Below are 12,903 nucleotides of genomic sequence, written 5' to 3' on the forward strand. Positions count from 1 at the left end.
AATTCCAGCAACCGAGCTTTATTTTAGCCTCCAGTCCCCTAATCATCTTTGTTGCCCTTCTCTGTACTCTTTCTAGAGTTTCAACATCTTTCTGACATTGTGCTGACCAAAACTGGATGCAGTATTCCAGGTGTGACCTTACCAAGGTATTATAAGGAGGTATTAACACTTCAGATGATCTTGATTCTATCCCTCTGCTAATGCAGCCTAGCACTGTATTGGCTTTTTTGGCAGCTGCAGCACACTGCTGGATCATATTTAAGTGATTGTCCACTAGGACTCTGAGATCCCTCTCACAGTTCTATTATTGAATGAAGTACCACCTATACTATACCTGTGCATTTGGTTTTTCTTGCCTAAATGTAGAACCTTACTTTTTTCTCCATTAAATTTCATTTTGTTACATAGTGCCCAATGTTCAAGTCTGTCAAGATCCTTCTGTATCTTAAGCCTGTCTTCTCGAGTGTTGGCTATTCCTGCCAGCTTGGTGTTGTCTGCGAATTTGATGAGCTCCCCATCTCTTCCATCATCCAAATCATTGATGAAAACGTTGAAGAGTACTGGGCCTAAAACAGAACCTTGGGATACCCCACTGCACACTTCCCTCCACGTAGATCTGTTCCATTGAGGACTACATGTTGAGTGCGGTTGGTCAGCCAGTTATGAATCCATCTGGTTGTGATGCTGTCTAACCCACATTTTTCCATTTTAACAAGTAGTAGGTTGGGGTCTACTTTATCAAATGCCTTACTGAAATCCAAGTTAATTATATCCACAGCATTCCTTTGGTCCACTAATTTTGTCATCTTGTCAAAGAATGCAATAAGATTTATCTGGCATGAGCTGTTTTTGGCAAACCCATGTTGGCTTTTGGTAATGACTTTGTTTGCCTTTAGGTGTTCACTGATGTTGTTTGATTATTTTTTCCAGAATCTTCCCATGTATAGGGGTCAAGCTGGTAGGTCTGTAGTTTACTGGATTCGTTCTTTCCCCTTTTTTGAAGATGGAAACTACACCAGCTCTTTTCCAGTCCTCTGGTAATGTAATACTAATAAAGTTGGAAGGGACCTTGGAGGTCATCTAGTTCAACCCCTTGCTCAGGCAGGAAACCCTGTACCATTTCAGACAAATGGCTGCCAATCTCTTCTTAAAAAACTCCAGTGTTGGAGCATTTACAGCTTCAGGAGACAGGTTGTTCCACTGGTTAATTGTTCTAACTGTCAGGAAATTTCCCCTTAGTTCTAGGTTGCTTTTCTCTTTGATTAGTTTCCATCCATTGCTTCATGTCCTGCCTTTGGGTACTTTGGAGAATAGCTTGATTCCCTCTTTTTTGTGGCAACCCCTGAGATATTGGAACACTGCTATCATGTCACCCCTAGTCCTTCTCTTCATTAAATTAAACATTCCCAATTCCAACAACAGTTCCTTATATGTTTTAGCCTCAGTTCCCATAATCATCTTTGTTGTTCTTCTCTGTACTCTTTTTAGAGTCTCAACATCTTTTTTAGATCATGGTGACTAAAATTGGATGCAGTATTCCAAGTGTGGCCTTACCAAGGCATTGTAAAGTGGTATTAACACTTCATGTGATCTTGATTATATCCCTCTATTAATGCAGCCTAGCAGTGTGTTGGCTTTTTTGGCAGTTGCAGCACGCTGCTGGCTCATATTTAAGTGATTGTCAAATAGGACTCCAAGATCCCTCTCAACGTTACTACTTTTGAACAAGGTACCACCTATACTATACACTCCAGGATATTTGAAAGATATAGTTCAGTGGTTCTGAGATCATGTCTGCCAGTTCCTTCAGAACCTTGGGTGTAATCCATCTGGTCCTGGTAATTTGAACTCATCTAATTTGGACAGGTGCTCCCTTACCATTTTCTTGCCTATTTTAATGTATTTAATGTATTTAATGTTTTTTTACAGTTTTTCATAGGTTGGACTGTTTTTTCCCTTTGTGTAAATACGGATGCAAAAACTGAGTTGAGTAGTTCTCCCTGTTGCTTGTCACCTTCTTACCACTTTCTCCCACTAATGGACCAATCATTTCCTTAACTTTTTTCTTGTTTTTTTACATGTTGAAAGGGTTTTTTTGTTATTTCTGAATTTTGTCACAAATCTTAGTTCATTTTGAGCCTTAGCTTTCCTCACTTCATCTTTGCAGGCTCAGGTATCTGTTGATATTCTGCCTTAGTTATGTACCCCTCTTTCCACTTTTTATACGTGTTCTTTTTGTCTTCCAATTTATCAGAGAGTTCTTTATGCAGCCAGGGATTTTTTGAGAGATGTTGTTTTTCTTCTTCATTGGTATTGTGCTAGAGTGGGCTTTTATAATCTCACTTTTCAAAATTTTCCAAGCTTCTTGAATTGTTTTCCCCTTAAGGATTCTCATCCATGGAATCTTTCCCAAGCTCTGTTTATTGAAATTAGCTCTCTTAAAGTCCAAGACTCTAGTTTGACTATGTTCTATTGCTTGTGCTTGCATAATGTTGAATTCCAATATTGCATGATCACTTCCCCCCCCCCAAGGTTCTTGTAGCTTCAACACCTTCTATTATTTCAGCTGAGGGCGGAGCCAAGATGGTGGAGAGGCAGCAAAGGCTGTAAAGAGCTCCTCCAAAAGTAAAAGTTTTATTTTATTTTACTTTATTTTTATTTTAACTTTTTAATCTTTTTTAATATTGTATTTTAACCTACCTCTTTTAAACTTTTTAAACCCATTTTTAACCCATTTCAACCTTTTAAACCATAGTTTTAAACTTATTTTTAAACCTGTTTTAACAAACCTGAATGGGGAAAAGAAGGAAGAGACAGCACTCTGCAGCAGAAAGTATATCCAAGCCTTTGAAGCAGCAGAAAATGGAGGATTATATTGCAAACAGACAGTCTGCTCCAGTAAGTAACTCATTCGCAGGCACCTTATCAGATAAAGTTAATTTATGTGACTCATTGGAATGGGACTTACAGGCCGAAGTGGAGAGCAGACGGCGTGTGGAGTTGTCTTCCTCCCTCTTTGAGAATGGCTCCCCTCCTTGGAATCTGGCAACAGCCTCTTTTACACAGGAGGGAGATGTGGCAAATTTGAAGGGGGGAAATGTGACAGACTTCCTTTCTAGACAATGTTTGCTTACAGCTCAAACTGTAAACTCAATATATAATCTCTTGTCAATTGTCATGGATAAGGTTGATGGTCTGAAAGAGTCTTTTGCAGAGTTTGTTAGGAGCCACCCAAATACTGTGGAAGGACTTGGGAGGATAACCATGGACAGACATGGGATGGCTAACTCAGAAGGTGAAAGTAGAGAAGGACCTTGTTCTCCTCCCAAAAATTTGAACACCTACAGAGAAAACACTCAATCAGGCAAAGGTCTAAGAGATGACCAATATAACTACAGTCTGCAAACTAACCAGGTTACTTTGCAAATTTATGACAAGAGAGTAAATAGAGGGCGTTGGAGCAACAGAAAAGCTATTAGGCTGTCTCTGAGCCAGCTGCTCCGCTGTGAATTCACTCTGATAGATCTACTACACGCAGAGTGGCTGCCAGCAAGATCACAATGTATGAGAATTCTCCTATCATTCAAGCAGCCCACAATTCCCTCCATGCTCTTCAGAATGAAGCCCTTTCTGAGCTTTTTCTCAATATTTCCAATAAGGGTCTTTTGCTCAGAAAAAGTGTGCCCACTCCTGAAACAGCGTCACCAAGAGGGAACTGTCGCTTTAAATCTAGGCTGCAACAGCCCTCACACTACTAGGCCTGAGGCTGCTGCAACTGAACTGACCCTGAGAAAGCAAAGAAGCAATATACGAACTGTGTTACCCACAGCTGCAGGAACTGCTGAGGATGTGCCAGAGGAAATGTTGATTGACCTATTCAGTGCATTGCCAGAACCTGAGCAAGTTAACATCATTCAAAGACTGGACGACCTAAAAGAGGCACTGACAATAACCCAATCTACAGCAAAGCCTCTATTTAATTTGGCTCCACTAAACACGCAACCTTGTGACAAGATATTTAATCAACAATCTGCCTTTACCTCAACAGTAAAAAAAGGTGTTGTCACACAGGCTGAGAGTAGAGTAACTGCACTGACTGACCCAGCCTCTGAGAAACAACCGAAAGACAAAGGGCTTCATCACACAGTGCCCCCTAAGCTGACAAACACTAAGGACATAATCCAGCTTCCATCCTCATTTGATTTAGAAGTTCCCACAACATCTTTTCACAAGATGAACCCTCAGCCAAGCCCCTCCAAAAATGGACATAAATCTACATTCATAGACTTAAGCCAGAGTACCTGCTCTTTGGAAAAAAAATCATGCTTGGAGCAAGAGCAGAGGCACACTGGCAACCGAGATATAGAGGAGCAACAACAAGTTCTGCAACCCACGAGGAGAAATATCGATCCTCACAACAACTGTGTTTATATGGGAAGCTTAGATGATATTGACTCAGCTCCATTGTCAAGTTGACATCTGGCATTTCCACCATCTAGCCAATCAACCAAGTCAGACCACCTTGCCTCTGAGAACCCCATACAGTTGATGACCTGGAACATAGCTGGCTGGAAAGGGATGGTTGATAGTGGACTAATGAGCTTTCTCTCTAGATTTGACGTAATAGCCTTTCAAGAAACCTGGCTAACCGAAGTGGATGAACCAGTACAATTGCCAGGCTTTCAGGGATGGGCCTCCCCAGCCCTAAAAACAAAGAACAAAGGGAGACCCTCTGGTGGGCTATGCATTCTTATAAAGGAAGAGTTGCAATGGCAGGGAGAGAAATTATATAACGAAGATAAGTATCCGTACTTTCTAGCTGTCAAATTTGAATATGACCAGTTTGAGTTAATATTGGTAAATGTGTACATTCCTCCAAGCACATCCCAGCACTATAATTTTGAATATTGGATGGGCTTGGAAGTTATCTTAGAAGATATATCTATATTGTACCCTCGGTCCATAGTGGTATTATTAGGAGATCTGAATGCTAGACTGGGTCCCTCTCTGTATGAGCTTGCCCAGAAGAAGGGAATCCCAGGGGAGTTCTTTGATAACCATCCTCAGTGGCTCTCGAGAGACTGTAAAAGTAATGCCGCTGGCCTGCTCCTAGTCTCCTTAATTTTTAAGGGTAATCTCCAAATTTTGGGAGGTAAGGACAAGAATTATACATATCCTTATACATACCACTCAGCCAATTCAAGTAGTGTACTGGATCTCTTTTGTGTGTCTAGAGATAAGGCTGACCTCTTCTCAGAGGTCACAGTACACCTTAGCGACAATAGCGACCATCAGCCTGTAAGTGTGACATTGCGAGGCCGCTCAGATTTAAGACCATATAACATGGCTGACAGATGGCTCACCAAAAAGGTAGAGGTGACCCAAAATAAAAGGTTAATTTGGGCCAAAGTTGATACTAAGGCAATATTAGAATGCCTTAAAACAGAGAATGCTACTAAGTGGGCTAGAACAATACAGTCATCTACTACTGACTGGATGTCAGCCTTCAATGCATTCTCCAATCTTTGCAACATACTGAAGAAACACCTAACAGCTAAACCTACTACAAAAAGAGCCCAAGTGGGTAGACCTCGCTGGTTTGATACTGATTGTCAGCGACAGAAAAAGAAATTGAAGGCAGCCATGAGGCTTGCCCAGAGGAATCCTACTGCCCATACACAAGCTAAGATGCTGCACACAAGAAGGGAATATAAAAAAACTATAACATTAAAGAAAAAACGTTTTGCCATTTCAATCTGGTCAGAACTTGAGTTGGCTGCCAGAAGTCATAATTCAGTATTATTTTGGCACTCTGTAGCAGGTATTCCGAAGGAACGGAGATTTGCATTTGACATACCAATCTTTGCTGCGGACTGGGAGAATTATTATCAGTGCTTGTTTGCCCCCACCGAACCGGTAAAGAAATTATTTTTAAACAGTGATTTGGTAAATCCTAGAACTCTCCCCCCTTGGCCACCAGTCTCAGAAAAGGAGATACAGTCCATCATTAAAAGCTTAAAGAGCAATAAAGCCCCAGGCGAGGATTTTTTACCAGCAGAATTATTTAAGAAATTTCCCAACTGGTGGGGCCCTGTATTAGCAGGTCTTTTTACACACATAAATAACACCTGCCATATACCAGATGGGTGGAAGATGGCAATAGTTGTCCCCATATATAAAAAAGGGAGTAAAAAGGATCCTAGTAATTATAGGCCCATCAGCCTGATTGACATTGTAGCAAAAATATATGCTAGGTACCTTTTGAACAGAATTGAAATCTGGGTAGAGGAAAACAACATCCTCACAGAAGAACAAGCAGGTTTTAGACAGAACAGATCTACTATTGATAACTGCTTTGTTTTGAACCATCTGATTGCCAAATATGCCTATAAGAGGAGACCCCTGTTTGCTGCTTTTATAGACCTTACAGCAGCATTTGATATGGTAAATAGAGACGTACTATGGAGTAAATTGACATCTCTTAAAATAGAACCCAGACTTCTGGCTTTGATTAAAGCCCTTTACACAAGTACCTGTTTGAGGGTGCGGTATGGGGTTAATGGGGCCCTGACTAACAGGATTCACACAAATAAAGGGATAAGGCAAGGGTGTATCCTGGCCCCATTATTATTTAATTTATACATCAATGACTTGCCAGGGTTAATGAAGGATACCATGGTACACATGCCGATGATCCTAAATACTTACTGTAACAGCTTGCTTTATGCTGATGATATGATTTTATTATCATACTCACAAGTAGGATTACGTAGGCTATTAAGAAGATTCAGCTCTTATTGCCAGGATAACTCCCTAATTATTAGCAAATCCAAATCGAAAATAATGGTGTTTGGAAGAAACCATCAGAGACATAAGTGGCAATTAGATGGTGAACCAATTGAGCAGGTTAATACCTTTGTATATTTGGGAGTAACTTTTTCCAAGACTGGATCTTGGGCCTGCCATCATCAACGAAGTACATTTAGAGCAAAAGCCCGTTTGAATTTATTGCTCAAACTAAAGAACCATAGTTACCCAGGGTCCCTAGCTCCACTACTCAAAGTTTATAAGGCTAAGGTTACGACAATGCTCTTGTATGGAGCAGAAATTTGGGGTCTTTGTTCAACCACAGCTTTAGAACAAACACAGTCCCAGCATCTGAGATGTATTTTGGGTGTAGACCCAAGAACATCTGCTGCAGCAGTTAGAGCTGAATTGGGAATTCATACAATTCAGGCATTATCTAAAATTAGAGCTTATAACTACTGGTGCAAAGTTAATGAAATGGAGACTGATAGACTCCCCAAATTATGCCTACTAGAGCAAATAAAACTGCAATCACAAATCTCCTGGATCACCAAACTAACAAATTTTGTAAGAAGCTGTGGCCTTCCTGTTTCTTGCGTAACAGGAGAACAATCTAAAAAAAGAGTTGCCCAAAGAATTAAGGATATAGAAGCACAAACTGATATAGCTATCCTTAGTAAGGTGGGTAACTTGAAATGGCTGAGTAAATACAAATGTACTTTTCAAGTGGACAGTTATTTGAAGTCACAACTCCCAAAACATCTTAGGGAGATAGTTACGAGAGCGAGATTCGAACAGCTTGATACAATGGTCAGATATGGGAGATTTCATGCTATACCGTACAATGAGCGTCTCTGCATTTGCGGAGCGGCAGAGGTAGAGGACCTGGCTCACATCCTATTTGACTGTTGTTTGTATAAGAGGGTGAGAGACAGGTATCTTGGTCTATATACCAAACAAATGACCCATTGGGATCCCCATATTAAAATAACTTACCTTATGTCTGGCCAGAACTTGAAAAGAACATTCAACGTAGCACAGTATTTAAACAAAATGATCCAGTTAAGATCTGCATATGTGGGACTGATTGGGGTAGATTGTAAGGGCGACTCCGAAATATAATGTTACCATATTTTATCTATATCTTAAATTTGTATTTTATTACTATTTTAACTTAAATTGTATTTTAATTCCATTTTAAATTGTATTTTATCAAATTCTATTTCGGATTGTTTTTATCTAGTTTCGGTGACGGTTTGTTGCTGGAACTTTGTACCTTGATATGGCCCAAGGGCTAATCAATAAAGTTGTTGGATATTATTTCAGCTCTGGATTTCATTCCACCAAGTTTCCATAATGGCAACAATATCATATCTGCCCTCATTTACTTGAATTTCTAATTCACCCTGTTTATTGCTCATACTCTGTGCATTGGTATATAGACATTTAAGTCCTTTTTGACTGACCCTCTGTTTACTTTCTACATAATCTGTGTGTTGCCTGTGTTCCCCTAATTCCTTACCACCTATCTGATTAGTGCACTTGGCATGACACTCACTATTAAAAGCCTGATTTTGTTTGACAGCAAGGTTGATATTCTTACCTGCACAAACACCTATGTTACACACACTGATAACCCTATGAGTTTTAGACTGCTGGGGACAGAAATGTTCCATATCAATTACTCACTCTCCCCACTGTTTAATTTAAATAATACAACCTCTCACAAGAGAAGCTATGTAAGAACACTACTTAGATGAACAGAAAACACTGCAGCAATCTTGAACAGCACAAAAAAGTAGATCATCTATATAACATCTTCCAACAAAATGGATATCTCTGCAACTACCTTGAAAAGTGCCTGACCGCTCAACCCAATATAGCACAACCAACCCAAACTGTAACAAGGAAAACACTGTCATACATCAAAAACACCTCAGAAATCACCAACAGACTATTACAACTACATACTGAGCCTTGGTGGAGCAGTGGGCTAATGCCTCCTTAAGTAACACCAGCTGCCTGCATTTAGTGCAGGTTCGCATCCCACCAGGCTCAAGGTTGACTCAGCCTTCCATCCTTCCGAGGTAGGTAAAATGAGGACCCAGATTGTTGGGGGCAATTAAGCTGACTTTGTAATAATGCCGCTTGGGGGGGTGTATGAAAGCCCTAATAAGCAGGCATATACATAGAATGAAGGCTACTGCTAAGCTTGTAAGCCACCCTAAGTCTTCGGTGAAGGGTGGGATATAAATGGAATTAAAATAAATAAATAAATAAATGACATCAGTATACCACACAAAACAACAAAATCTCTCCAAAATATCCTAAGTAAACCAAAAGACCTGGCAGCCCTAGAAGAAAAAACAGAAGTCATCTGCAACATACAGTCTAAAGACTGTTAACAGCCACTACATAAAACAAACAGACAGAAGACTAGTTGAATTCATCCATAAACACTAACTATAGTAATAGTTAGAAGACATGATGAAAACCCTTTAATTGCACAACATATGGACAGACTTAGCCATAGTTTCAACTGGGATACCCTGACCACCCTTGACCAAGCCAAATTCAAAAATACTAGAGAATTCCTGGAAGACGGGCATTCAGGCAAATCGGTGATCAACAGACACATAGAGATAAACAAGGTACAGATACCATTCAAAAGAGACAATCAACAAGCCAAAAAGGGAGACCAAAACGTCTACCCCCAGCAATCAACATCCAGATGAACAGATATTAACACCAAGATTAACATTAGACCAACAATTAAGATGTGAACAATACCCCAATCAAAGAACAGCCAAACAAACCAATGTAAACAGTCTAACAAAAACACCACCAACTGGGCAGGCTCCTAGAATACAAAACTGAGAGCAAACCCTGCTCCTTACTAGCACTGATGATGTTACCTAGTTTGGGTAATGAAACATCTGCAAGAAAACAAGCAAGCTCAGAGAGCCCCAAGGACCCCTTATTTCAACCCTGAGCTATAAACATTATCCTTTACAGGTACACATTTCTATCTATAGTTCTCTTTATAAGAGTAGAGTGAAATTATGGGTTGACATAATTATATCGATCAGAACATGTTTTCTCTTCAGAGCATCTGTGAAAAGGCAGTGGGAGAGTTGGCTACAGATGGTCAGTTGGAAGCTAATCAATTTGTCTGGTTAATACTTGAATGGTAGATTACCAGGGAACACTAGGAGTATTGTTGTTGTTAGTTGCGAAGTCGTGTCCAACCCATCGCGACCCTATGGACAACGTTCCTCCAGGCCTTCCTGTCCTCTACCATCTTCTGGAGTCCATTTAAGCTCATGCCTACTGCTTCAGTGACTCCATCCAGCCACCTCATTCTCTGTCGTCCCCTTCTTCTATTGCCCTCAATCTTTCCCAGCATTAGGCTCTTCTCCAGTGAGTCCTTCCTTCTCATTAGATGGCCAAAGTATTTACAAAGTATTTACAAAGTATTTACCAATTCACTAAAAAATATATTAGAATTGTTCCTTGAAAGTACAAGAAGAGGCTGTCTTTGTTGCAATCTCTTCCACTCTTCCTAATGAAATTTGGCAACGTGGTTGCTGACAACTGGTGGGATAGTTTCCTAATACCAGAAATACAGAAATTTGGGAGCATAAATTAGTTCAACACCCTTTAAAAATGGGAAATAAAATCTTACTAAATGTTTCATGGTCACTGAATCCTGTTGTCTCCCCTTTCAAAAATAAATGTGACCGTAGCTTGAGACCCTCAGAATCTGCCCACTCCTGCCTTACACTGTGATACAAATCAGCAAAATGGCTCAGCACCATCCAGGTTAACTATATCCAATGGTAAGAAAGGCAAGGGAGCAATCTGAGCAGTCTATGATCATTGGCTTACTGTTCTGTACAAAGAACCTATGTTGAACTCAGTTTATGCAGTGTAATTTTCCATGATATGGATGCGTTAAAAAATGTAGAAATTTCTCTTCTCTGATTATGAACTACAGCTGTCAACCAGTGCAACCAGTGCAATAAAACCTGGGCATTATGAGTAATTTTTGCTATTGTTTCTTTTAGGGTGAAAAGGGAGATTTAGGTTTGATGGGATTGCCAGGCACAAGAGGACCAATGGGATTAAAGGTTTGTTACTCCAAGCACTATGTTCTCTTTCTTGGGGTCTAACAACTACTAGGTTAGAAGATAATTGGTGTATGTTGTAGACAGGTAACATTTATGATTTTGGGGATGAAGAATAATAATAAAAAGATACAGACTTTTTTCCACAGATACAATGAAAGTATTGTAATAGAGTATGGGAATATTTGTATTTCTTCTCTTCTTTATCAGATATCTTATGGCAATATAATAGTGTACATGGGCTGAACAGAAGCATTTGCAAGGGAAATCCAAAAATTAAAGATTATTTATTTATTTATTTAATGGGACTTATATGCCACCCTATCTCCCAAAGGACTCAGGGCGGCTAACAACAATAAAATACAAGTAAAATACAAGTATTAAAATTAAAATTAAACTATATCTATAGCCCCAACTACAACCAATAAAAACCTTAAAACCATTTAAAAAACCCCTTATCATCAGTCCAGGTCGGCCTGTTGGAAAAGAAATGTCTTAAGGTCACGACAAAAGGACCGGAGGTCTGGGGTCATCCGGAGCTCCAGGGGAAACTGATTCCACAGGGCAGGTGCCCCCATAGAGAAGGCCCTCTCCCTGGGGGTCGCCAGCCAACATTGGCCGACGGCACCCTGAGGAGGCCCTCTCTGTGTGAGCACACAGGGTGATGGGAAGTCGTTCCTGGGAACAGACGGTCCTGCAGATATCCCGGGCCCAAGCCATGTAGGGCTTTAAAGGTAAGAACCAGCACCTTAAATCTCACCCAGAGGGCAACCAGTAACCAATGCAGCTCACGCAGGAGGAGTGTAATATGGGAGTATTGGGATGCTCCAATCACAACCTGCGTGGCCTCATTCTGCACCAGCTGAAGTCTCCGGGTGGTCTTCAAGGGTAGCCCCATGTAGAGAACATTGCAGTAATCAACACGGGAGGTAACGAGTTCATGAGTGACCGTACGTAAAGCATCTCAGTCCAGATAGGGGCACAACTGGCGCACCAGGCGAACCTGGGCAAATGCCCCCCTGGCCACGACTCCTATATGATCTTCTAAACTGAGTCATGCATCCAGGAGGACGCCTAAGTTGCACGCCCTATCAACGGGAGGTTACACTTCTCCCCCCATAACCAAAGATGGAATATCCTGGACTACACGAGATGCCGGTATGTAAAGCCACTCGGTCTTGGCCGGGTTGAGTTGGAGCCTATTCTTCCCCATCCAGATTCGTACCACTTCCAGGCAATGGGACATCACGTCAAGGGCATCACTGGGTTGATTCGGGGTAGAGATGAAAAGCTGGGTATCATCAGCATATTGATGATACCTTACCCCGAAACTGCAGATGATCTCACCCAGTGGCTTCATATAGATGTTGAACAGGAGGGGAGAGAAGACCGACCCCTGGGGCACCCCACAATCGAGGGGCCTCGGGGTTGACCTCTGCCCTCCTGCCAACACCATCTGCGAACAACCCGAGAGGTAGGAGGAGAACCACCGTAAAACGGTGCCTCCCACTCCCAACCCCCCCAGACATCGCAGCAGGATACCATGGTCGATGGTATCAAAAGCCGCTGAGAGATCTAATAGGACCAGGACTGAGGAATAACCCCTATCCCGGGCCCGCCAGAGATCATCCACCAACACGACCAATGCCATTTCCGTGCTGTACCCGGGCCTGAAACCCGATTGGTACGGATCCAGATACTCAGTTTCCTCCAGGACCAGTGGGAGCTGCCATGCCACAACGCTCTCAACAACCTTCGCAAGAAAGCGAAGGTTGGAGACAGGACAAAAATTATTCAAAATAGCTGGGTCCAAGGCAGGTTTCTTGAGGAGGGGCCTCACCACCGCCTCCTTCAAAGCAGCAGGGAAGCACCCCTCACTCAAAGAAGCATTAATCACTGCCTGGAGTCAGCCTCGTGTGACCTCCCGAGCCGCATAAACCAGCCAGGAAGGACACGGATCCAACAAACA

General features: G+C 41.5%; 1 protein-coding gene across 1 annotated transcript in view; it reads left to right on the forward strand.

Annotated features, from left to right (window-relative positions):
• The window catches only part of COLQ (collagen like tail subunit of asymmetric acetylcholinesterase), a 60,457-nt gene that overhangs the window by 9,799 nt on the left and 37,755 nt on the right, over nt 1–12,903 (forward strand). Inside the window, exon 6 of the mRNA XM_081344156.1 lies at nt 10,875–10,937. Within this exon, the coding sequence (XP_081200282.1) occupies nt 10,875–10,937 (63 nt within the window). The remainder of the gene's footprint in view (nt 1–10,874; nt 10,938–12,903) is intronic.

This window comes from Vipera berus (genome assembly GCF_964194415.1).
Source record: "Vipera berus genome assembly, chromosome: Z".
NCBI lineage: Eukaryota > Metazoa > Chordata > Lepidosauria > Squamata > Viperidae > Vipera > Vipera berus.